Source organism: Microcaecilia unicolor, chromosome 2 (genome assembly GCF_901765095.1).
Source record: "Microcaecilia unicolor chromosome 2, aMicUni1.1, whole genome shotgun sequence".
In the NCBI taxonomy this organism is placed as follows: Eukaryota; Metazoa; Chordata; class Amphibia; order Gymnophiona; family Siphonopidae; genus Microcaecilia; species Microcaecilia unicolor.
The window spans coordinates 306263514-306291134 of NC_044032.1; the positions used below are offsets into that span (position 1 = coordinate 306263514).

Consider the following 27621-nt stretch of genomic DNA (forward strand, 5'->3'; position numbering starts at 1 on the left):
GAATCTTAGCAGTTAGCTAAGCCTTTCCTGGCTGGTTAAATAGCGCCACATTTTATTGGGGGGGACAGTGTTTATCATGCATTTTTTCACTGTATATTAAAAGTCTGTGTTTTCTGGTGTTTGTGTGCATGTTTATAAGATGGTAAACACACACTTTCTCAGAAACCCATCACTCAAAACTGTTTGTAATTGGGGTCTTTTACAAAGTGGCAGTAAGCCCAAATTGCTCGCTAATCTAGAACTACCGCCAGGCTACTACTGCAGCCCAGAGGTAATTCCCCCACCCCCCAGCATATGCCACTTCCAGCGCAACAAAAATAATTTTGTATTTTTTTAGTGTCTGTGTTTACCCGGTGGTAATTGGGTAGTACTGCTGCTGCCTGGTTACTGCCGGGTTAGTGTGGGAGCCTTACCGCCACCTCAATGGGTGGTGGTAAGTGCTTCCCCCTGAAATGGCTGTGCGGCAAGTGGTTCACTTACTGCATGGCCATTTCCATAGGCGGTCGGTGGCCCAACTGTTTGGGGAGGCTAAAGGGGCGGGGTTAGGGGCGGGGCCAGGGGTGGAGCTTAAATCCATAATTGTCTGATAACACACAGAAAAAAAATAAAAATAAAAGTCACAATTAATTCCTTTTATTAAATTTAGATATTAGATATGTATCATATGTCAAAGGATAAAACGGTTGCTCAAAGCATATACTAATCACAATCGCTCAACTACAAAACACTATGCACAACTTTGTGCAAAAACACACTCAGAACCTTACTGTACCATAAATATTACACTGGGCAGACCCTAATATACCAATATACTACCCAAACGGACAACATCACAGACCGTCAACAATATGAAACAAGGGATCATATCACAATTCTCATGTCACATACAGCCACAAAACATCCTTTTAGGGTGGAAATTCACAATGAGCTCCTTTTATTAATGACCAGATAGAGAAAACAGTTTTCAAATTTCAATTTTGGCACAGTATAAGTCATCACAAACAAAATATAGGAACCAAAAGCATTAGGGGCTTATAGCCCATTAAGTTATGTTTAAACAAAAAGAGATCTGCATGAAACAAAATATTAATTTTTTTATTTTGACTTAAACCTTCAGAGTCAGCACCTACCTCTCCTGAAATTCAATGTGCGCTGCGTGCCACAATTTCCTCTTCTTGAATTATTATGGTCTGGCTTGGGTCTGGGAAGGAAGTGGGAACACCTCAGACAACCATTATAACCAGCCTTGAGCACTGAGCCTTCCCTTCCCTACTTTGACGGCCCCTCCCGTGCGGAACAGGAAGTTGCATCGCTCTCGCGTAGGGAAGGCTGACTAGCTGAGAGCCTGCACATCATGAATATCCCACCCGCTGCGCCGATCCATCTCGCCCCTTCCCCGCGCGAGCTCTGACTGTCCCCATGATCCCCGACCCGCATCAAGGCAAGAAGAGTAGGAGGAGGGACGCAGCGCGCTGGAACTGGGCATGGCGCTCAGCTGATGGTGAGTCGGCTGGCAGCACTCAGAGCACTGCAGAGAGGACGGATGGACGGTGAACAGAAAACTAAAGATAAAGAAAGACGGCGTGTCGGGCCGGCGTTGCGTTGGAGAATGAGACTGCTGCGGGCGGCTGGGGAGGCTTAGCCTCCCCAAGCCTCTTATACCGGACGCCTATGGCCATTTCTTTAAAAAAAGAAAGCCTTTTTACCTGCTGCATTAAAAGGGGGCCTCAGCGCACATCAAAAACATGCACTGATGCCAGCACAGTCCCTTTTTACCACAGCTTGGTAAAAAGACCCCTTTGTTAGCAGGACTAATACATAGATTGGAAAAAAAAAAGACATAACCACTATAGTTGCTCTTCTGTTATCAAATTAGGATCTGCTAGAGTAATGAAGCCATTTTGCCCTCATGAATGAAAATAGCAGCTGCTGAAAAGGTGGGGAAGTTAACCAAATGGCATTGTTGTAAACACCATGGAAATCCAGAACAGAATGGTTTGCAGACTGTGAAAAACAATTAAGGGGCAGAGGCAGTAAAGCTTAATGTGCACATTAAGGGCTGTTTTGCAAGTGCCAAAAATAGCATGCTATGTAAGGCCATATTATAACATTTTAAAATAGTCTTGTCAATGGTTCGTGGGAGTGATCTGGCATTGCCATCTAGGTTTGTCTGCTGTCATCTACTATGTTATTTTGTTACTACGTATGTAAATGAAAGAATGTCATTTACAAATATTGCAATAACACATCCAAATGCTATTTACTGTGTACTCAGTGCTGAAACATTAACATCTGCCTTGGACAGGTGTTACATGTTAGTGTCCACATTATTTCAAGGACTCATCTGCCAGCAGGAATTGTGATATTTATGAAAGATTGTACTATAAATGTTTACCCACAGACTTTTGAGGCATAACATATCTTCCCTCTTTTGTTCATGGAACAGCAAAGACACTAACATGCTTTATTTCCTACCAAAGTTCATATAATTCCTAACAAAACATGTGTTCTGAAACAAAAGGATGGCAAATGACAGTTGCTGTTCAAGAATTGTTGGCTAAGTGATAATTCTCTAAAATGTATCCTTTTAAAGGCTAAAACTGTGCCAAATATTTCACCTGCATTTCTTGGTCATTTGCTACCCTTGGTGTTGTCTTTAAAATCCTTGGCAGTGCTTTTGATCTGCAATTTTCCCTTTGAGGATCAGATTTCCTCCTGGTGCTAGGAAATTTAAGAGCTGCCAGGTCCTTTCTTCATCAATCAGCGCTATTCACTTTAATTTTCACTTTGCTGATCAGTCGGTTACATTATTGCAATGGCTTGTATAATGGAATCTTCCCTGGTTCAAATTGTGGCAATTAAATTAGTTACTTTTTCAGCTAAGTATGATCATGTTACTTTTGCTACTCAAGGAATTTCGTTGGTTACCTATATCCTACCACATCAAATTTAAAATTCTGATTTAGGCTCATGATTTTTTTTTTTTTTACAGAGGACTCCCTTATTACGTTTCTGATATGTTAATTTCTTACACCCCAGCTAGGTTATTATGTTTACAGTCTCAAAAACATTTGTCAATCCCTCCTCTGCCAGATTAAATAGTATCCACCAAGCTACAATGTTCTGTTTGGCTCCAGAACTATATAATGCTCTGCCACAATACCTTAGAACAGAAGTGAACTTCAGGAATTTTAAGTTTGGGCTGAAAATCTACTATTTTTTTCTTGGCTTTTAGTGTTTAGTTTTAACACTGGCAGGGGTCTGCTGCTTGATCCTGGGGAGCTAGGCTGAAGCTCAGAGGACTAGGCATTTTTAATTATATTCTTTCTTCTTTTCCTTTGTCATGATGTTGTGCACTTTTGCTATCTTGTTACTAATGTTAATTTATATTGTTGTAAATTGTTTTGATTGTGTGGAAGACTGGTGTAGTAAATTTACTAATAAACATAAACATAAACCTTACAATGCAGAATACATAGAGGTGCGTTTTCGAAAGAAAGGTCTAAGTTGGAATTTGTACATCTTTGTAAAACGTCCAAATTCGGAGGTGGGGAGAAGGTCTTTTTCGAAAAAATATGGACGTCCTTGGATTTGGACATCTTTGATTTTCGAAACCAAAGATGTCCAAGTCTAAAACATCCAAATGCAAGCCATTTGGAAGTGGGAGGAGCCAGCATTTGTGGTATACTGGTACTCCTGACATGCCAGGACAGCAATCGGGCACCCTAGGGGGTACTGCAGTGGACTTCATAAAATGCTCCCAGGTACATAGCTCCTTTACCTTGTGTGCTGAGCCCCCCAACCCCCCCCCCCCAAAAAAAAAAACCCCTACCCCCAACTGTACACCACTACCATAGCCCTTATTGAGGCCAATATTGGGTTCATATTAGAAGGTACCAGTCAGCAAAAGCACTTTGGAGTCATCATGAAAATGCACTGAAATCCTCAGTTTGGTATGCAGCAGAAGTTAAAAAAAAGTAAATAGAAAACTAGGAATTATGTAGAAAGAAAGAGAAAGCAGAGAGTACTGCTTCTGTTAAATCTTTTCTGATTGTCCTGTCTCAAAAGAGATATATTCAGAACTAGGAGAGGTTGAAAAGGTAACATAAATGATAAAGGGATGGAATGACTCCTAAATGATGAAAGGTGGAATAGGTTAAGGTTCTTTAACTTTGATATAATAGGGGTTTATAAGATCATAAATTGTGTGGAACAATTTAATGTGGAATGGATTTTTAGCCTTTCACATAGGACTAATGGGCATTCCATTAAACTAACTGGTAGCAAATCTGGATCACATTTTAATTTTTCAGTTAGGGCCAGATTCTCTGGGGCTCATGTTCGAAAGAGAAAAACATAAAAAAAATGTCATAAAGCACCATTTGGACAGATTTCTTCTCAAAACATTCAAATTGGTATTTTTGAAACCTATTTTGCATACACTTATCTATGCATTTCATCTGCAATGTGTCCAAATCACAAGTAGGTGTGTTGGGAGGGGGGGGGGGGGGGGTTCAAAGGTGGGATTAGGGTGGGCTTAGGGCGTGCCTAACACCTGGATGTTTTACAGCCATATTGGAACAAATCGAAAACATCTAGGGCCGAAACTTCAATGTTTTGTTCTACACCTGTTTTTATAATGAATAAGGCACAAAAAGTGACCAAATGACCAGATGACCCCCCCTTACTCCCCCTGTGGCCACTGACCCCCATACCACTCCCAAATAATGTGAATAACAATAGTACTCACCAGCCTTTAAGACAGTCTCAGATGTTAGAGCAGCATGCAGATCCCTGGTGTAGTGAAGTGGTGGATGCAATGCACTGCAGACAGGTGGACCCAGGCTCCTACCTCCCCCTACCCGTTACACTTGTGGCGGAAACTGTGATCCCTCCAAAACTCACCAGAAACCCATATAGATGTGCCCCCTTCACCCATAAGGGCTATTGTAGTGATGTACAGTTCAGGGTATTAGGTTTTGGGTGGGTTTTGGAGGACTCAGCAGACAAGATAAGGGAACAGTGGTGAGATCTATATCTGGGAGCATTTATATGATGTCCACAGCAATGTCTCCTAGGGTGCCCCATTGCTCTCTTGGGAAGTCTGGGGGACCAGTCTGCTAAAAATGCTGTCCCCTCCTACATCCCAATGGTATTATTTTCCACGTTTTTCACATGTACTTTGTTTTTTTTTAATGGCCTGAAAAAATAAATGCACAGAGCACAAAACCTTCTTACAAACAGTATTTTTGAAAAAAAAATATGTTTTGAGGTTTCGAAAATGGTCATGTTTTCTATTCAGATTTGGGACGTTTATCGTAAAATGTCCAAAGTCCAACTTAAATATATTGAAAATGCCTCTCTCTATATGGTACTATGAGTTACGTGCATTAAATTGGGCATGCACCCAATTATGCATGTAGCTTAATTGAGAAATGAGCCAATCAATGCTGATAATTGGGTGATAACCAATTATCTGCACTCATTGGCAGTAATTAGGATTTACGTGCATATCATATTCTATAGTGATATGCATGTAAATCCTAATGCATGTACATATTTGGGGGCATGGATGGGGTGTTCCCAAGTGTTATGCACATTGATATAGAATATATACCAAACTGTGCCTAACTATTGGTGCCACCAAATAAGCACCAACCAACTCTTCAGTTAAAGAGGAGGCAAAAAATCCACAATAGCATCAAGCCCAACTCCTACATATACTATCAACAATTCATTTTATAGGTCAATTAAAGAAATACTGTTGGGTCTAACAGATTACATGCTCATCCACTATGTCTGCTTGGCTCAAATCATATAGCCTAATGGTTGAAGCATGCACATCTGATAGGTCCAACAACTGATCTATAAAATAAATTAAATGTAGGAGTTGGACTTGATGGTATTGTAACTATTGGTGCTGGCATTTAAGCCTGCTCATAGCAGGTGCTAACCGAGAATTTGATCTGCACTTAGCTGGTTAAGTGGCACTGAAAATTAGCTGCAATTTAACCAGTCAGCGCCCGACTAAGTTGCTTGGAATATCGGCTAGTATATGTCCTAAGATATTTAGATAGCGACTGATCATTGCCACTATCTGGAACAGCCCTGGCATATATAGTGTGCCCTGACATTATCTGCATAGTGCAGAGTTGGTCTGTTAAGAATATGCAGAGGCACTGTCTGGATAGTGCTGCTAAATTTCCCGGTCAACAACACTTATCTGGATAGCAGGTGCTGTTATCTGCATAAATGCATCTGAATATTGACCTGTACATTTTTACCAACTCGCTTGGCAATTTTGTTCTCATCCAGCAGATTTTATTGCTTAGGCTCCTAAATGGGAAAATAAAATGCCTTCTCTCTGCTGTAATTTCTTTCTCTAATGATCAGAAATAATTTTGTGTCTTGCTGTTATAGGTACTCAGCTGTTGAAACTAAAAATGCCATAAAATGTTCCAAAGCCTATTTATATGCATTAAAATTTACTGCAGTTGTAACAGATGTAGGCCATCCTTTTACCTAAACTTACATAGCAACACCTGACATGTAGAGAATACATTACACAATACAAGATGCTTGTAAGCTTAGAAACATCTGCAGGCAAGAATATATCCTCTCCATTCTACTTTTTTAATTCTCCTAATGCATTCATGCCTATGGGGTAGGTTTAAAAAGATCTGGCCACTTAGGCATGGAATACATTTAGTTTAGTTTATTAAAATTTAATATACTACATTGCATACAGTCAAGGCGGTTTAAAAATACATTTACAAATCATAAAAACAAGAAAAGAACTCCAACTTACATTTAAAACAGAAATAAGTATTATCTAGAGATTAAAGATAGGCGATGATAGGATAGGGAGCCTGAAGCTGCCAGCCTATCATGCCAGTCAGCCAACTTCAAGGATCAACAGGAAAAGCTTTAGTGAACATATGAGTCTTTAGGGCTATTTTAAAACGTTGACTGTTCTGTATGGATTGCAAATGGCAATGAATTCCACAAAGAGGAACTTAATGTGAAAAAATCAGAGTGGCAGTTAGAATGGCTCCTTTGAAAGTTACACATTCCTGAGTTTCTAAATATGGCCGTCAATTTGGGGGGGGGGGGGGGGGGGGTGTGACTGGTTGGGGTGGGGAGCGGTGAGGAAGCCTCAGCTGAGATTGTTGTTAGCTATGTCAACATGGATGCAACCAAAAAATCACATCTTCCGTTTTTCACGACTTGCTGCTTTGGGGATATCTGGTTCACTTCTTTTCTTACAGGTCAATACAGTGTTCAGACCTCCTGTTCAGTCTCTTCTTCTCGCCCCTTATCCTGTGGTGTCCCCCTGGGTTCTAGCCTCTCTCCTCTACTTTTTAATCTTTACTTGAGTCCTTTTGCTACTCTGATTCGGTCTTCAGGTATCTCTTGCCACTTCTATGCTGATGACATCCTATTGATTTTATCTATAAACCATATCACAGCTCTTCAAGACTGTCTCAAAACTATTTCACATTGGCTTGTTTCCCATCAATTGGTTTTGAATACACAAAAAACGGTTTCTTGCTGGTTCACAGGGGATCTCCCGGAGCCTAACCTTACTCTCAACCTCTTTGGGACTATTATTCAACCTGTTGATTCCTTTCATTACTTGGGCATTACTTTGGAGTCCAAACTTTGGGCCCCTTTTACTAAGCAGTGGTAAGCCCAACACGAGCTTACCACTCGCTAAACAGGCAGTACCGCCAGGCTACTGCAGCAACCCAGTGGTACTTCCCACCCCTAGCTCGTCGTCATATAAGCTGGCGCTACAAAAATAAATATACCTGGTGGTAATCAGGCAATGCCGCATGCTGCCCGGTTACTGCCAGGTTAGTGCGGGAGCCCTTAATGCCATCTCAATGGGTGGCAGTAAGGGCTCCCTCCCAAAATGGCCTTGCAGCAAGTGCTTTATTTGCTACATGGCCATTTCCTGCAGGAAAGAGAGACTCCCTTTTTACTCACTGCGGTAAAAGGGGGCCTCTGCGTGCATGAAAAATGTGTGCCGATACCAGCACAGGCCCCCTTTTGCCTTTTCTTGGTAAAATGGGCCCATAATTTTGCACCACAGATCTCTGCAGTATGCAAATCTGGTTTCTACATTCATAGGCAGTTATGCTCAGTTAGACATTACTTTAATCATGACACCTTCCACTCTCTTATTCTTTCTTTGCTTATTCCCAGATTAGATTATTGTAATATCGTGTATCTTGGCTGCCCCCACTTTTGAACAGAAAAACTTCAAACACTCCAGAACACTGCCATGAGACTTTTATGTCACGCCTGTCATTCTGACCACATCTCTCCTCTTCTTCAAAGTCATTGCTAGCTTCTGGTGGAACAACGTATCAGTTATAAATCACTACTCCTCACTTTCAAGGCATTTCGGGTAGGTTTACCAGAATACTTATCTTCTTTAAAGATCCCCTATTCCCCATCTTGTGTTCTTCGATCCCTAAACGATTATCACTTGGTCCTCCCAGGCCCAAAATAGGCTACCCTTGAATCCACCAGGTATAGAACTTTCTTCTTCATCTCACAATTACTTTGGAATACAATGCCTCTACCTATATGTGCAGAATTATCACTGAGGCAATTTAAAATTGCTTTGAAGACCTGGCTTTTTACCCTTGCTTTTACCCCTGTGCAGAGAGGTGGTGTCCATTTATCAGGGTTTGCTCTTTTTCCCCTTGTCCCCTTCTATTCCTTTCCCCTTTCTTTGCATGTTGACCTACCTACCTGCCTACCTCCCTTTTTCCTCTTAGCTTGACTTTGACTGAGTGTATGAGATTTATTTCCTAGTCAAAAATTTTAGTTATTTTTATTTGTAAATTTAGTCTGTACACTGCCCTGGTCTGCCAGTTAGTAAAGGTAGTATAGTAAGTGAAATAAATGAAATGAAAAATCAATTGCATTCCAGTACATTTTGCAGATGTATTAAAAAAATCTATTCTCAATTCAAATATCACAAATCTAAAAAAAGTTAATACTAGATTTAGATTTAGCCAAAACATACCGTATTTTTCGGACTATAAGACGCACCGGACCATAAGACGCACCTAGGTTTTAGAGGAGGGAAATAGGAAAAAAAAAATTTTCCTTTTTCCCTCTTCTAAAACCTAGGTGCTCTGGTGCGTCTTGTCCGAATCCCTCCCTCCGAGTTTGGGATCGCCCTCCCCCCGGCCCTGTCACCACTTCTCCCTACTCACGTCACGCGATCTTCCCTGGTGGTCTAGTGACGTCGGGGCAGGAAAGAGCCCCCTCTTTCCTGCCCAGCGCGCTGCTCTCCATCCTCCTGTATGCAGCCTGACGGTCTCGGCGAGATTCAAAATGGCCGCTGAGACTTCAATTCTCGGCGGCCATTTTGAATCTCGCAGAGACCGTCAGGCTGCATACAGGAGGATGAAGAGCAGCGCTCTGGGCAGGAAAGAGGGGGCTCTTTCCTGCCCCGACGTCACTAGACCACCAGGGAAGGCCAGCCAGCCAGCCAAATCTACCTTCGGACTATAAGACGCACCCCCCATTTTCCTCCCAAATTTTGGGGGGAAAAAAGTGCGTCTTATAGTCCGAAAAATACGGTAATTACAGCACCAAGCTCCACCCCACCAAGCTCATTTTAAAAATATTACAATGTAACTTTATTGAGTGTCCCCTAGTCTTTGTACTTTTTGATAGAGTAAAAACTCCATTCAGTTTTATCTGTTCTATGTCAATCAGAATTTTGTAGACCTCTATCATATCCCTCCTCAGCCATTACTTTTCCAAGCTGAAAATCCCTAACATCTTTAGCCTTTCCTCATAAAAGAGGAGTTCCATCCCCTCTATCATTTTGGTCGCCCTTCTTTGAACCTTTCCTAATTCCGTTATATCCTTTTTGAGGTATGGTGATCAGAATTGCATGCAATACTCAAGGTGAGATCACACCATGGAATGATACAGAGGCATTATAATATTCTTCATCTAATTTTTCATCCCTTTTTCTAATAATTCCTAGCATCGTGGGTTTTTTTTGGCTAGGCAGAAAATGTAAGTGTATTTGTCTACGATGACACCTATGTCTTTATCTTGGGTGCTGACTCCTAAGGTGGACCCTAGCATCAAGTAACTTATGATTTGGATTGTTCTTCCCAATGTGCATCACTTTGCATCTGTCCTCATTAAAATTTCATCTGCCATTTGATGCCCAGTCTTCCAATTTCCTAAGGTCTTCCAGCAATTTTTCACTGTCTGCATTTGTTTTAACAACTTTGAATAGTGTCATCTGCAAATTTTATCACCTCACTCTTCATTCCGATTTTCAGATCATTTATAAATATATGAAATAGCACCGGTCCCAGTACAGATCCCTGTGGCACTCCACTATTACATTGTAACACAGTATCATAATAGATGACGGCAGATAAAGATCTGTACAGTCCATCCAGTCTGCCTAAAAAGATAAACCCATAGCATAAGGTATGATGTGATACTACATATGCATGTTTGATCTTGATTTGGCCTTGCCATTTTAAAGGCACAGACCGTAGAATTTTGCCCAGCACTGGCCTTGTTCTCCAGCTATTGAAGTTGTCATCGAAGCCCCACTCCAGTCCATCCAAATTTGTCTAACCATGATCATGGCACAGACTGTAGAATTCTGCCCATCTGTCCAGCCACGATCAAGACACAGACCGTAGAAGTTTGCCCTTGTTCTCCAGCTACTGAAACTGAATCTGTCCAGACATGATTAGGGTACAGACTATTGAATACTGTCCAGCACTGACTTTACTTTCCAATTACTAAGCTTGTTTGTTTCCATTCCTTCTATTCAGGATTCCCTTGTGTTTATCCCATACATTTTTGAATTCCGTTACCATTTTCATTTCTATCACCTTCCGTGGGAGGGCATTCACCCTCTTCTATTGAGAAAAATGGCCATTTAACCCTACCCTCTGTTTTCTAATCCACAACAGAACATTGCCTCCTATCCCATGGCTCTTTAATTTTCTTAGGAGTCTCTTATGAGGGATTTTGTGAAAAGCTTTCTGAAAATCTAGATACACTACATCAACCGGCTCACCTCTATCCATATGTTTATTCACGCCTTCCCTTGGCTGAATCCATGATTACGCGAGCTTTAAGGCTAATATAGATGTGTGTGCCTAAATGTTCAGTATGCTGATATTGGGTTGTGCTAGAACAGTAGAACTCCGATATAACGTGCCCTGCAATAAAATGAATCCATATGATGTCTTGGCCCCATTTTTTTTACATATCTATAACACCCCACTAAAACTTACTGTTATTATTCATGATCAGAGCAAACTTGACCAAGTCAATGGAGGAAAAAGCCTCAGAGAGATACTGGAGCACTTTCTCCTGCTTCCCAAATTCAGTCATAGGCAAAAAACCTCTGTGACTGGTATATAATATCATGTGCATTGTAACAAAATCAAACTTGTATATGATTTGTCAAAATGTCCAAAATAGATTTAAAAAACTTTAGAACATATCTGCACACAATAGCAGCAACTTGTAGCAGGACTTTTTGTGAGTCAAATCTTAGTGACATCCAAACTGCTGAGGTCCCATCTGCAGACAATGGCTTTGTTTCACGGGAAATCCCACTGCTTCAGGGCAAATCATGGACCAGATGCCCAATTATAGAATTGCTTGTTTAGTGAATGAAGACATAGGTGATTGGCAATTGCACATTACCTTTATGTTTGTCTTTTTTTTTATTTTTTAGGGTTTGAACACTTTAAACATCACCATACACAAAGTCTGAGGAGAAATGGCTTTAGGGAGCAACACTCATCGAAGTTATTCTATTATTCCATGCTTCATATTTGTGGAGGTAAGATTATCTTTCCACTATTTACCATACAGATTAGACATACAGCTTTAAATATGCAGAACTTCTTTTAAAAAAAACTTGTAAATGGCACTGCTTGAGGAGTCAGTGTCATGAATGGAGAAAAGACTTATACTAATTAATAATGACCCAACATATCAAATTGGATTGGGGAAGACCATTTGATTGAAAGCCTCGAATTTCTTTTTTTTTTTTTTTGGGGGGGGGGGGGGGCATATTTACGATTGCAGTGTTAAGATCATACACCACCCCTGAGGAAGCCTGATAAGTGAAATGGTTGGGCCACTGTTGGGTAACAAGGTAAGTGCTTCTTCTTTTTTGATAAAAGTTTTAATGGTTGCAATATAAAGTTGTTGTAGCACAAGGTTATAACAACACATTGAAGACTGAAGCACAAGTATTGCAAAATTTAAAAACCACAAACTGTTTGACCAGTGAATGAATACAATACCCCAGTAAAACACTGAAATGTCAGTGTTTGGGTGTCTGAGGTCCTTTTTCTTCATTTGGCTATCAATTGTGAGTTATCATTATTTCTTTGTGTGCAGCCCCCACATGCCTAAATAGCAGCATTTACATGTGTAAATGACATACACCTGTACATATCGATTTTATAACAATGTATATGATGCTGAGGGATGCATGGATTTTAAGGGCAGTGTTCTGGGTTGAATTAGGTGGTAATTAAAATTATACAACTAACTCCTATTTTACAATGAGAATGAATGCATGTACACCTGCTCCAAGTCAGGCGAAAGTGTCATCTACCTGCTCATTTGGATCAGTGATTTAGGGGACAATTGTGTTTATTTCAGTGGTGTCGAACAGCACCTAAAAAAAACCAAACAATACATAGTCATTTCACTTATTTTATTAATTTGGTTCCTGTTGTATATGCACGTTTGTGAAATAGCATTTACACGTGCCTGTAGGATCCCGCATATGTTATGAAATTAGCACCTATATATGTAAAGCCCTAAATGGTGCCGCTCTTTTTTTAAGGACATGCACTTTTGTGAAATAGATGTAGTGCCAGTAAATACACGCAGCTTACAAAAGGTTCAGCATTCAACAGGAACTTTTGTAAAATACTCAGGTAATTGAGAACATCCTACCTGGATGTTCTAATTGCAATGAAGATGTCCTATGAAAAATGGGGCTTCTCAGAGCCTATTGACTAAAGTTTGTTTCCCATTTTGCATCCATGGGAAAAATACTAAAGTAATAGAGCTCTAGTCCATAGAGCATAGGCTCCCAACATGTGGTATGTATACCCCAAGGTGTATGCAAGACATGAGCAGAGGGTATGTATCACCTGGCAAGACAGAAAAGTCAGTCTTCTGCCACTGCTGGTCACTCCCAGGTAGGTTGTTTCTTGTTCTTCCCTCCCTCAGTTTATCATCATAAGCACCCCCACTCCAGCCTGAATTCTGACCATGTCCTTTATCCCAATACCCCTGCTGCCTTCCTAGGGCAGTGACACATGGGACCACTTCCCTGTAGATGCCGCTGCTAGGTCTGCCAGACAAGCCTCTTCTCTGATGTAGCTTCTTGCATTGACTTTCCCTTTAATCTAACCAATAACGTTCACATCTTTCCATTCTTCTAACAGTGGTTTGAAGAGCCCTAATCTCTTTTTGCCAGCTTAATGCCACTAGTTTTCTCCCACTGCTGATAGAAAATAATATCCTGGGAATAACGTTGTAGCATCATCATAGCATCTGTTTCAGATAAGCATGTTTCTGTAAGGCATGAGATACCTAGGGCAACCTCTAAAATCAAATTTTGAATTGGAGCTGTACTTCTTCTCACAGAATAAGCATTGAAAAAATTATTCCAGCAGGTTTATTGTACTGTACATGATTATTTTATGCTTCTCATACTGTATAATAGTCTATAATTATCACATTCCTGAAAGGATAAAATGGTCTCTTTTATTGTTTAAATGAGTGCCAAGGTAGATAAGTAATTTACCTTGCATGCAATGCAATTCTTTGTTTCTGTTCTGTGGTGTTGGGAACCAGGGGCCCTGTTTACTAAGCTGTTTTCAATGAAATGAATTGACTATACACCGTATTGGGCTTGAAGAAGCCAACCAGATGATCAATGTGGAATATTGAATTAGATGAGTAATATCTGGGGATAATCAGGTTAATACCACGTTTTTTTTTCCCTGTTTACTGTTTAATTGATCTCCTTGTCTTGTTTCACTCTCCCTATTTAGTGGTCTAAGGAAGAGAATAGAATTACCTGATTGAAATAATTCCTATATATTACCTTCTCTGTATTTCTGGCAAGTTGTTTTATTGCTTGTAAAAATTTAAATGGTTATAAATAAAATAAAATAAAAACAGGGCCCCAGATTTTATAAGAAAAACTGTACTTCATGAATATATCCTCATCAAAACCTTGAAAGTACAAGTCTTCAATTAGAAGACAAAGGCTTGGGGATTTTCCTATTGTATATCTACAAGGGTAAGCTTTGTTCATCTAACAATAAAGTAATTTTGATAAGAAATACATATTCCAATTGGAATAGTTAAATATTAGCTAGGTAATGTTTGGAAAAGAAGGGAAAATATATTTTTATTCACTTGACATTTCCATTACTTTAAGATGTAATGATACTAAGAAAAGAGGGTTCCTTTTACTAAGCCACGATAAAAAGTGGCCTGCAATAGTATAGGCGCATATATTGGGCACATGCCAGGCCAGTTTTTACTGCGTCTGCATAAAAGGGCTTTTAAAAAATGGGACAGGAAAGGGCCTGTGGTAAAACTGAAACCAGTGTGCGCCCAAAACTGGCCTGAGCCCTTAACACCGCCCTTGATCTAGTGATAAGGGCTCACACGCTACACATGCAGTGACTATTCAGCATGCACCAAGTGCCAATTACCTCCAGAAATGATGCGCGTGAGAAGAAATAAATAAATAAATCATCCAGGCATTATGGGCACATGCCAAATCTGAAATTACCACCAGGGGTACATGGTAGCCTGGTGGTAGTCTCGTTTTGGTGCATGCTGCACGTTCGTAGCGCCTAACACTCCTTTGTAAAAGGGCCCCTGAGTGAGTTTTAAAAGAAAAATTAGTAAGAAAGGATAATCACCCTTTAAAATGTAAACATTTTACTTCTGACTTGTTTTTTAAATTTTAAATATTTTAAACCTGATCCTATGCAAATTTACTGAGGCCCCAAAAGCAGCCATATTTGGAATATAGCCAAGTGGACTGGGACCTGCTTGGTTCAGTATTCTTACTTTTTATTGTTTCATTTATTTTTTTTTAAATTATTTTATTTTGTATATATCATTCTGTCACAGTGAATACAGGAAGCAATACATCCAATTTTTGCCTTAACATTGGGGATTTCCATCCAAGTTCTATGAAACTTGCAGGCTGGCTTCAGTAGCAGAGGTAACAGCACTATGAGGCAAAGTAGAACAAAGCATGAAGAGAGGGGCGAATTGACTGAACAGTGGTGTGAACACCTCAAAGCACTGAGGGGCCCTTTCAGTAAGATGCGCCCAAATGTGGCCTGTGCTGGTATAGGCACGTGTTTTGGATGCATGCTGGTCCATTGCCTGAGCATGCCTGGAAAAAAGGGATTATTTTTTATTGTGTTGGAAAATGGACATGAGTCAAAATGAAAATGAGTACGCATCCATTTTCGGCCTGAAACCTTAACGCCATCAATTCACTTAGCGGTGAGGTCTCAGGTGCTAACCAGGCAGTAAGTGTCCAGCATGTGCCAACTGCTGATTACCGCCAGGTAAGCGCCCCTCGGTAGAAAATAGAAAATATTTTCTACCGCATGTTTTGGGCACACGCCAAAAATGGAATTACTACCCGGGGTATGTGGTAGCTGGGTGGTAGTGCCAATTTTATGCACGTTGGACACATGTAGGCGCCTACACACCTTAGTAAAAGGGCCCCTGAAAGAGGAAAAAATCAGCACAAACAGTGGCAGAAACACTAGAAGAGCAGAAAAGCGATACTGATACCAGCAAAAATGGTAGGGCACCCCAAAGCCATTTGAGATGGGCAAAGTGGCACAAAGAATAGCATGTAAGTAATATGGGCAGGATCTTGAAGCCTTTGGGTATTAAATACTTCTCATATGCTGATGATATTATTGGAGTGGAGTGGAGGAGTAGCCTAGTGGTTAGTGCAGCGGACTTTGATCCTGGGGAACTGGGTTTGACTCCCACTGCAGCTCCTTGTGTCTCTGGACAAGTCGCTTAACCCTCCATTGCCCTAGGTACAAAATAAGTACCTGTATATATGTGTAAACCACTTTGAATGTAGTTGCAAAATACCACAGAAACGCAGTATATCAAGCCCCATTTCCCCCTTCTGTTTCCATAAGGTTCTGATTTGAGCAAGGTTTTTGATTAATTATTTGCATGGATTAGTTCACTTGAACTGAAAATCAATCCTGACAAGACAAATATACTTTAGGTTGGGAATTCCTCACAGTGTGAACCTCAATTATCTAAATTGGCTAGTGGAGATATCTCTGGGGTCCTTTTACTAAGCTGTGGAAAAAGGGTCCTTTTTACCGCAGCAGGTAAACCTCCCCCCCAAATGGCCATGTGATAAGATAACCCTTACCATGTGGCAATATGGTGGGGAACAGTAATCCAGTAGTCACCCAAATGCCTACTTTAATTTCGGTGTCCACAGGAGAAAGGCGCCCACCTCCAGATTTGGGCCGAAACGTGGGCATCTTTCTGTTTCGAAAATAAGCTGGATTGTGTTGCAATTTCATTGGTTCTTATTTAGCACTAAACATTTAAACTATAGTTTGAGTGAATTTAATTATAGCACAACATTCTCATATTTCTACTCTCAAACAATCCACTTTTACTAGAAGGCTGTTCTACATAGCCACCATCTTTCTGTAAAGAACATTTCCTTAGATTAGCTCTACCACCTTTCATATTCATCTTATGATCCCTTGTTCTGGAATCTCCAGAGTTGAAAGAAGCCCACTTTTTTGCATTTATAACTTGGTGTGTAAATGCTTCTGACATATCTCTCCTATCCAGCTATTCCTCCACGATATAAATATTTAGAGAGTAATATTCAGCCCATGGCAGTAAGTGGCACGTAAACTGTTCCCAGCCCCAGGCTGACCTAACCCTGGGTATTCAATGCTGAGCACTGGTCCTGGTACTGAATATCTGGGAATGTGCACTGACCAAGAAATTAACCTCACATCGGCTAATAGTCAGACTGGTGCCCGGTTAACTGATGCCTTTTTTCTGTCCTAACTTTATGCACTTGCTTAGCCAGTTAGTGGCCTGAATAATGCTGCTTGCCCTACCCAGACTCCATCTTTGGACTGCCTTTAACCTAGCTGGTTAGGGAATGGTTGGTTAATAGAAATATTCAGCAACACTACCTGGTTAAGTGCTTCTGAATATCAGCAGCCGGCCAGCTCAGCATATCCTGCCCAGTTAAACCCTTTTGAATATTGATCCCTTAGATCAAGGGTCCTCAAATCCAGCCCTTCAGGTTCACAACCAAGACTGGTTTTTAGGATTTCCACAATGAATATGTATGATTTCTATTTACATGCAATGAAAGCAGTGAATGCAAATAGTCATACATATTCATTGTGGAAATCCTGAAAACCAGGGTGGGTTGTGGATCTCAAGGACTGGATTTGAGGACCCCCTTCCTTAGATCTTTTAGTCTCTCCCTATATGCTTTATGAAAAAGGTTTTTATTTATTTATTTATTTATTTATTTATGAATTTAATAATTACATTTATGAAATTACTCATAAATTCGTATATTGAAATACAAACATTAAATAAAAAAAAAATAGGCATATTATCTTAATATATTTAGTCCACAATATAATGATCCAAGATCTAGGAAAATATAAATTCAAAAGAATTAACTCAAATCATCAATAATTAAAGCTGAGAGAGCCTAGATGTCGCAGCCGGGATTAAAGCGCTAACAATCAAGAACTACTACAACAATTATTCTTTAGAAGAAATAAATTCTAATAATTTCCCTGGGTCAAAAAACATGCAATTAGTAGAATTTAAGGAAACATAACATTTGCAAGGAAACCTAAGCAAGAAGGTTCCTCCTATTCGGAGAACTCTCTCCTTCAACGACAGAAATTCTTTTCTTCTTCTTTGTGTTTCTCTGGCAAAATCAGGAAAAATCTGGACTTTTGATCCTAGGAAATTTGAGTTCATGTGGCGAAAATAAAGCTTGAGTATATTATTGCGGTCTAATTCCAGAGCAAAAGTGACCAGCAGCGTAGTTCTTTCAGTTATAACCTCCATTGAACTCTCGAGAAATTCTGTTAAATTCAAACCAGATTGAGGAGCATTAGGTAAAGTTCCTGTTCCAGCACCAGAGATATATTGCATTTTAGTAATGGGTGGAAAACCCTCAGAAGGGACACCCAATATTTCCCTGAGGTATTTTTTCAACATTTCTAGTGCTGGAATCAGAGGAGATTTGGGAAAGTTTAGAAAGCGTAAATTGTTTCTTCTAATCTGGTTCTCCAAATATTCCATTTTACGCTGATGGAGGTTATTACTTTTTATCAACAATACTACTGAGGAATTGACTGCTTTTAAATCTTTATCAAAAAGTTCCATTTTCGTTGTTTGCTCTGCTATTTTAGTAGTAGCCACTTCTTGAGCCTGCTTTAATTCAGCTACATCTCCCCGTAAAATACCTGCTATCTGTTGTAGGCTGGAGTTCAGTCCTTGGATTGCTTCCCAAAGTTTGTCTAAGGTTACAGTCGTTGGTTTTATCATTATTCCACGATCAATGGTAGAGTCGCCGCTTTCCCTCTCAGGCAGCATTCCTGCCTGGGGCGCTATTCCTATCGGCGTCGAAGAGGCTGCGGGGTCTCCACTCACAGTCGCAGGGGTCCGACTTCTGGCCTCCGCGTTCTGTTCACTCGCTGCCCTCAATTCATCCCCAGGTCGTGGAGGTACTGTTACGGGAGGCGGACTTAGCGACACTCCCTCAGCGCTCAAGTCAGAAAGTTCACCCGGACCTCCCGAAGCAGACAGCTGGGCTCCCGGCGCTCGTAGCCCCGTCTCCTCCGATGTCATCTGTCGCAGAAGAGGTGGAACTGCCCTGCCTGTGGAGGTAGGCAAATTAGACTTTCCTTTCCTCTTTCCCATTCCGGGTCCGAGGAAACTCAACTGTGGCAGAGTCTAGGGGGTGTCAGAGGTTAGTTCGCGCGCGTCAGCTTTAGGCGCCATCTTGGATCACCAAAAGGTTCTTTATCATTTTACTAGACACCCTGTGGACCATAATGGAACAAAACAAAAACATCTGGGGCTACAATCTAAATGTTTTGGTCTAGACCTGTTTTTAGAACAAATAAGGCACAAAATGGTGCTCTAAATGACCAGATGTTCACTGAAGGAATGAAGGCATGACCCCACTTTACTCCTGCAGTGATAACTGATCCCCTCCTACCCTCCCCCCCCCAAAGATGTGAAAGAAACAGTACATACCAGCCTGTATGAAAGCCTCAGATTTTATAGTCAGTCCTATTCGAGCACCAAGCAGGTCTCTGAAGTTGCTTAGAGGTCAGTGTAGTGCGCTGTAGAGAAGGGGATCCAGGCCCATATCCCACTCTACCTGTCACATTTGTGGTGGAAAGTGTGAGCTGTCCCACACTCACAAAAAACCTACTGTACCCACATACAGGTGACCCCTGCAGCCATAAGGGCTATTATAGAGGTGTGCAGTTTGGAGCGATGGGTTTTTGGTGGGTTTTGGAGGGCTTACCACATAATATTAGGGGGTAACAGTGTGATGTGTACCTGGGAGCTTTTATGTGCCGTGCTGCTCTACTGGGATATCTGTGTGGCTAGTCTACTAAGAATGCTGGCTCCTACATCCCAATGGTTTGATTCAAGCATTTTTCACTTGGATTCTTTTTTTTCGATAATGGACCAAAAAGATAAATGCACTGAACACAAACACATCTAGCAAGTGGCCATTTTCAAAACAAAAAGATAAACATTTTTCTGTTTCAAATATGGCCATATTTCCTATTTGACTTTGGGACGTTTAGAGCAAAACATCCAAAGTTGGATTTAAACGTCATATTGAAAATGCCCCTCTATGTCTTCTTCCATTTGCATCTTTGCTTTCCTGACTATTTTACCAGCTTCTCTTAACTTTTCCATATCCTTCTTTCTACGATCTCTTATAGCTTAGAAAATTGACCTGTTTTCCGTATCTTTTCATATATTTCTTTTGAGAATCAAAGCAACCTTCTTTTCCTCTTACTTTTATTTACTTTCCTAACAAAATGTTTTGTTGCCTTTAAAATAGCTTTTTTCACTTTTGCCCACCATCTTTCTACTTCTCTAGATATTCCCATCCAGCTAATAGTGTCTTGATTTATTCCCCTATCTTAACAAAACTATTTTTTGAAGCCTAGAACCTTACTTTTGAATGAACCCTCTCCATGCATATTTTAATACTGAACCACATCATCAGAAAGGGGATAGGAAATAGTAAGAAATAAAAAGATAAATTACAGTACAAATACAATTGATAAGGACCATTTGTTCCAATCTACACAAAAGGCATGTGCACAAAGCAAACCTTTATGGTTAAACATCCAGGTCAAAACGTGAAGCCTCTTGTAAAATATGTGCAAGGATGTGTAGGAGTACATGCCCATGCCTCTCCATGTCCAGCAAGAACAATGATTTGAAAAGACTGCATGTGGGAAGAGCATACATACAACCCCCCCCCTCCACATGTGTGCAGGATCAGCCTTTTGAAATCACTGCTTCTGTGCTCACAGTTGCCACAATCCCCCACCCTCTGGAATAGTTCCCTACCACCCGACCTCTCAAAGTAACAGCGATCCCCACAGCATCCCCTGCCTCAACATCTGACTTCCCCTGACACCAAGACCCTCAGTAACAACATCTCTCGAGGCCCTTCCATGGCATTAATACCCACCCAGGCCCACCTCAACAGACCTCCTCCCCATTAACCACTTCTGCATCCATACCTGACTTACTGGGGTTCCTTAGTATATAGCAGGTGCAGGAGTAATGACCACTCAATCCTGCTCTAAAGGCCCTGGGTTAAAAAATGTTCATATTTTATTGGGGCTTGACACCTAGTGGTAATGCACTGAAATTACTGCAAGGGGTTGTGGCAGTCAATTTGGACTCCAGAACCTTCAGAGCAGGAGTGAGTGGTCATTACTCTTCTTCTCACTGACATCAGGGACAGTAAGGTGAAGATAGAATTAAGAGGTGTTCTCCAGTTTTCTCCTTATTGGTCCTGTCTGTCTGTCCTGATTTAGATTGTAAGCTCTTTTGAGCAGGGACTGTCTTTTCTTCATGTTCATTTGTGAAGCGCTGCGTACGACTGGTAGCGCTATAGAAATGATTTATAGTAGTATAGTAGTACTGCTCACACTGTGGTTTCTTGAGGTTTACATTGCTGTTTTTCTCTGCATGCTTCTGTTTCTAATTTGTAGTCACTTGTTCTTATCAGGTAAGGTATAATCTTTGTGTGTGCCCAAGATGCAATATTCCTGCTACATTGTAATTTCTGTAGGATATGTAGTAGCCAGAATGTTTCTGTTTTCACTATAGGAGGCAGGGTAGATTTACAGTGATCTTGGCCCCAGGCAATAAGTGTTATAGGTATCCATTAACCTCCAATCCGACAGATGGAATTTTTGCATATATAAGCATAAAAGTGTAAGCTAAATCCAAATCCCAAACCCTAGAAATGTCACTTAGGATCTATACAGCAATTTGACTATTCCATAATAGCACTATCTTCCGGGAGTCACAGAACAAGGGCCTACCTAGGAAAAGGCAGCACAAAAACATTGCAGTGAGCACTAGAACATCAATTCACCTATTGGAAAAGCTGTATTATTACAGATGGATCCTACACAGTCATTCAGTGCTAACAAAATACCTGGTCTCTTTCACACACAGAGAACAAAGTTATAAAATAAGTAACCATAAACTAAAAATGGAAATATGTAGACAAAAATTGAACTGAACCACCAAGATCTCAGACTCTGTAAATAATGTAATACCAGTGAAACAGTGATGCAGGTCACCCTCTACTGTGCAAAATATAAAGATACCATAAGTAATTTTCAAAAACTATTGCAATCCCTACATTACATATTAATACATAATTTTTAAAAAGACAAAATAAGGTGAAGCTTTTTTATTGAACTACTACTACTATTACTTATCACTTCTATAGTGCTACAAGGCATACGCAGCGCTGTACACCATACATGAAAAAGACAGTCCCTGCTCAAAGAGCTCACAATCTAAATAACTAACTTTATATATTTTTCAATTAGGTTTCAGAGGCCAAAATCTCCTTCATCAGGTCAGGACAGTATACTGCTCTTATAACATACTGTTCTGACCTGAAGAGGTAGGTTTGGGTCTCTGAAAGGTGGTCAAAAAGGGGGGTAATATTCAGACTGGGGCTTGTAGGTGGCTTGTAAGCCACTGACAGCCATGGGTTGAACCAACGCTGCATATTCAATGCTGGCGTTGAATATCTGGGAATGTGCACTGACCCAGAAGTTAACTAGTTGCCAGTCAAATTGATGCAAAAAGGACAGCTTTTTGCTGTCCTAACTATGGGCCTTTTTTACAAAGCCACAGCAATGGCATTCAGCTAATCGGTTCTACCACCAGGCTACCACAGAAGCCTGGTGGTAGTTCCAGCATGTGCCATGTGCCATTTCCAGCACTCGGAAAGTATATATTTTTTTAGTGCTGAAGTTTACCTGACAGTAATCAGGCAATGCCGCGTGCTGCCCAGTTATTGCCAAGTTAACACTGGAGCCCTTACTGCCTCCCAGTGCGTTCTTTCTAGCAAAAAAGATGCTGGTACTGAAATGCTAGGCCACCCTTCAGGGGTGGGGTGATCACTGAGGGATCCACCCCAGAATAGCCAGGCCCCATGCAATCAGTCATAGAATCTATTACAAGGCAGAACTGGTGTGTAGGGCCTGAGCTCTTTCTTTTAAAACTTGGGGACCATGGGTCAATTTTGGCAGACAATGGAAAAGTGCTGGTACTCATTACCCCCAAGTACCCCCTCAAAAAAGTCCTGCTGCCTCCTAAATAAGAGGTGGTAAGGACTTCCCCAGGAAATGGCCACGTGGCAAGTGTTTTAACTTACCGCACAACCATTTCCTGCGGTAAAAGAGGGCCTCAGTGTGTGGCAAGTCGAAATGCCAATGCCACCACGGGGCCCCTTTTACCTCAGTTTGGTTAAAGGACCCCTATATGTTTACTTAGCCAGTTAGCTAACCAGCTAAGTTATGGTTCCACGCAAACTCCGCTGCCGAATCACCCCTATCAGCAGCCTCTCCTGTCCAGTTAAACACATTGGAATATCAAGCACAAAATGTATTTAGTCCAATAAAAGATATCACCATATTTTCCATTTTTTTTGTTTTATTTTTATTTAATAACCTTTAGAACAATAGTTCTCAACCTAGTTCTCAGGACACACCCAGCCAGTCAGAGTTTCAAGATATTCACAATAAATAAGTATGAGATAAATATGCATGGACTATCTACATTGTATGCAAATTTATTTCATGTATGTTCATTGTGAATATCCTGAAAACCTGACTAGCAGAATGTGTCCCAAGGGCTGGATTGAGAATCGCTGCTTTAGTGTGGGCTAACATGGCTATCATACTACTTTATCGTAAATTCAAAATAAAATTATTTTTTTTGTCGTTGTCTGGCCATTTAATTTTCTAATCATGTTAGTTCTGGTCTCTCATTTCTGCTTCTCGCTTTTTTGTTCTTTTTTTTATTTATAATGTACACAAAAACCAAGCACAGCTAAGCACTGTTTCAAGAAAACAATACAGCCCACGTCATGGGAGAAAAGAGAGAACAATTAAATAGAAAAATAAACAAATAAGGAAAATCAAGACTACTGGTCACATAATACCTGGATTACATTTAAGGTGATGTTAATTCACACCACTCATGATGGTATTATTGTACTTCCCTATCTAATAACAGTCTTTCCAACTGATCTGGTTCAAAGAAGACATATTTAACATCAGATAAAGTAACTGAGCATTTAGAGGGAAACTTTAACAAAATGTAGCTCCTAAAGATAAATTCCTCACTTTTAACTAGAGAAGTTGTTTACTTCTTAATTGAGTTGCTATAGAGACATCGGGAAATATCTGAACTTTCCCTCTACAAAACAAGAAATCTTTCTTTCTGGAGTGATTTTTCATACCTATAAACAATATATCACCCTGGGAATTTTCTAAAAAAAACCAGTTCATTTATCCATTTCATTACCTTTAGCAGATAATATATCAGGTGCCAACTCATTTTGGGCCTCCCTCAGAACTTAGGTAAATAGTAACAATTTATACATGACAATAGTATCAGCATTAGGTAAACGTAAAACGTCTTTGAAATACTGTATTTCCTAAGCAATATCTCTGTAGACAACAAAGGACAAATGGGAAAATTCAAAAAATCTCAAATTGGTAGCCCTAAGCTGATCTTCTAATCTTTCAGTCTATGTAGATATAAGCTATCTTGATATTTCTGCCTGTTGTAATACCCCAATTTGAGATTCAGATTTCTTAAAAGAATTATCCAGTTGTTGACTCTTAGAGTCCAAATCGTCCATCTTTGAGACAACTTGCTGAGAAAAATCACAGTGTTGTTGTACAGAACTTTTAACATTGCTTCAGTCCTCTTAACCACTTTCCACACATCGTATAGGGATATTTGTGAAGCCTCAGCATCTTCTGTTGGGGTTTCCTTAGGAAATTCAACAGCCTTCAAAGAAACAACAGATCAAGGTGGCTGTGGCTCTCACTATTGCAATACCAAATCTGTCCCACATAAACCTCCAATGGGGGATAGATGGGAAGGAATGGATAGTTGAGGTGAATACCTCTCCCCTGAACTTATCAAAGCACCTGAGTCCATGCTAGCAATCATATGAGAAGAAGTAGTACCCATATTCAAGGACACCAAATGTTTTTCTGTGGGGCCTTGAGAAGAAGTGCATACTGCTAGGTGTTTAGTTTTTTTTGTTCCCCATACTATGAATTAAACTAAACCAAACAAGCAAACAGTACCTCCAAAGAACAGGGAAGGCAGGAGCTCCATGAGCAGGATATCTAGGCTCCCCCAAGGCACCACCAGGGCTCACAAGGGGCCTGGCATGCCCCTATGGCACACCCCTTTGGCCATACCTTACAGCTGCGGGATTTGTGGGCTTTAATCCCTAATATCGGTCCTGCACTGATGATATGAATGGGACTGGAAGATATGCCATGGGAAATCTTGAAGGCACAGCATGAAGCCCACAGGTGCTGCAGCTCATTCCAGGCTCTCTCCTCTTTTTCTCCAGCAAACTCTGGGAGCTATGGACTTTACATAGTAACATAGTAGATGACGGCAGAAAAAGACCTGCACGGTCCATCCAGTCTGCCCAACAAGATAAACTCATATATGCTACTTTTTGTGTATACCTTACCTTGATTTGTACCTGTCCTTTTCAGGGCACAGACCGTATAAGTCTGTCCAGCACTATCCCCGCCTCCCAACCACCAATCCCGCCTCCCACCACCGGCTCTGGCACAGACTATATAAGTCTGCCCAGCACCATCCCCGCCTCCCACCACCGGCTCTGCCACCCAATCTCGGCTAAGCTCCTTAGGATCCATTCCTTCTGAACAGGTTTCCTTTATGTTTATCCCACGCATGTTTGAATTCCATTACCGTTTTCATTTCCACCACCTCCTGTTGGAGGGCATTCCAAGCATCCACTACTCTCTCTGTGAAAAAATACTTCCTGACATTTTTCTTGAGTCTGCCCCCCTTCAATCTCATTTCATGTCATCTCGTTCTACCGCCTTCGCATCTCCGGAAAAGGTTCATTTGCAGATTAATACCTTTCAAATATTTGAATCCCTGATACTAGTCTCACACTGATGAGATTAGCAGAACCAGAAGATAGACCTGGGGAAATCTTGCAGGCTGTCTCTTCCCTTCACTTTCTTCTTCTAGCTTTCTTGTCATGGTTTTCGGTCTATTTGTCATTTTTCTCTCTCTCTCTTCCTGTGTTCTTCAATTCCTCCACTACATCCATCTCCAGTATTGATGTTTTCCTTTCAGCTATTTTCTATGTATTTTTCTGCCTCTCTGTTCAGATTGCAACCATTCTTATTATCCAGTCTCCAATTTCCTTCTTGTAACTTGAGTTTACCTACAGCTTTCCATCTCTTTCCCTCATTCTGGTCATCCTATTTGCCTTCCACTTATTTCCCAGTTTTTAATTTTATTCTATTCCCCCTCTCGTCCAGCATATTCCCTCTATCTCTCCATACCTTTCCATCCAAAATCTCCCCTCCCTTTCTCCCCCTTCCATCCAGCATCTCCTCTTTCTCCTCCTTCCATCCAGCATCTTTCTTTCCCTTCCATCCAGCATCTCCCCCCCTACTACTACTACTTACCATTTCTAAAGCACTACTAGACGTACGCAGCGCTGTACACTTGAACATGAAGAGACAGTCCCTGCGCGACAGAGCTTACAATCTAATTAGGACAGACAAACAGGACAAACAAGAGATAAGGGAATATTAAAGTGAGGATAATAAAGTAAGGGTTCTGAACAAGTGAATAAGTGTTAGGAGTTAAAAGCAGCATCAAAAAGGTGGGCTTTTAGCTTAGATTTGAAGATGGCCAGAGATGATGTACCGGCTCAGGAAATCTATTCCAGGCATATGGTGCAGCAAGATAAAAGGAACGGAGTCTGGAGTTAGCAGTGGAGGAGAAGGGTGCAGATAAGAGAGATTTACCCAGTGAACGGAGTTCCCGGGGAGGAATGTAGGGAGAGATGAGAGTGGAGAGGTACTGAGGAGCTGCAGAGTGAATGCATTTATAGGTCAATAAGAGGAGTTTGAACTGTATGCAGAAACGGATAGGAAGCCAGTGAAGTGACTTGAGGAGAGGGCTAATATGAGCGTAATGACCCTGGCGGAATATTAGTCGTGTAGCAGAATTTCCCTTCTCTGTTCCATTTATTCTCCCTTCTTTCTCTCCCTTCTACTCTTCTATATCTCCCCCTTCCATTGAGCACCTCCCCTCTCTTATCCTTCCATCCAGTCTATCCTCCTGTACCCCTTCTATCCAGTATCTCCCCCCCCCCTCCATCCAGCATCTCCTCTCTGTCTCTCGCTCTGTCCCTTCCAGCCAGTATCTTTCTCTCTCTCTAGTTTCTTTTTTTTCTCCTCTTTCCACTAAGGCATCTTCTTTATCCTCCCCTCCCTAGCACCCTGGCCATTGCTGCTTCCTGCAGGCTGGATCAGAATAGCTGGCAAGGTGCACATAGATACCATAGCCCTGTGCCTGTTTTCTATTGTTTTGCCACTGCTGGTCTCAAGCAGCAAAAACAGTAGTGGAGGTGACAACGGGAAAATGGTGGGGGCCTCTTACATTAGGTATCTATGGTGGAGAGGAGACAGACTCAGAGATGCTGGATCACAGTGTGGGGGGGGGGGGGGGGATCAGCTGGACTCCCTTCTGTTCTGGGCTCTCAGACACTGCCCGGTTTCTTAAATGGTCCATCTTCCCATGGTAGGAGGTATATTGGGCCTCTATTAGTTGGTATAATATTTGTACTTCTGCCTTTTCATAGGTAAAGTGCTGTGGTGGTATGGTAAGGTT

General features: G+C 41.0%; 1 protein-coding gene across 2 annotated transcripts in view; it reads left to right on the top strand.

Moving 5' to 3' along the window:
• PLPPR1 (phospholipid phosphatase related 1) overlaps positions 1-27621 on the top strand; it is a 456773-nt gene that overhangs the window by 154661 nt on the left and 274491 nt on the right. For both annotated transcript variants that reach the window (XM_030194307.1, XM_030194308.1), the window contains exon 2: positions 11753-11860. In XM_030194307.1, coding sequence (XP_030050167.1) covers positions 11798-11860 — 63 coding nt within the window. In that variant the 5' untranslated portion in view covers positions 11753-11797. The remainder of the gene's footprint in view (positions 1-11752; positions 11861-27621) is intronic.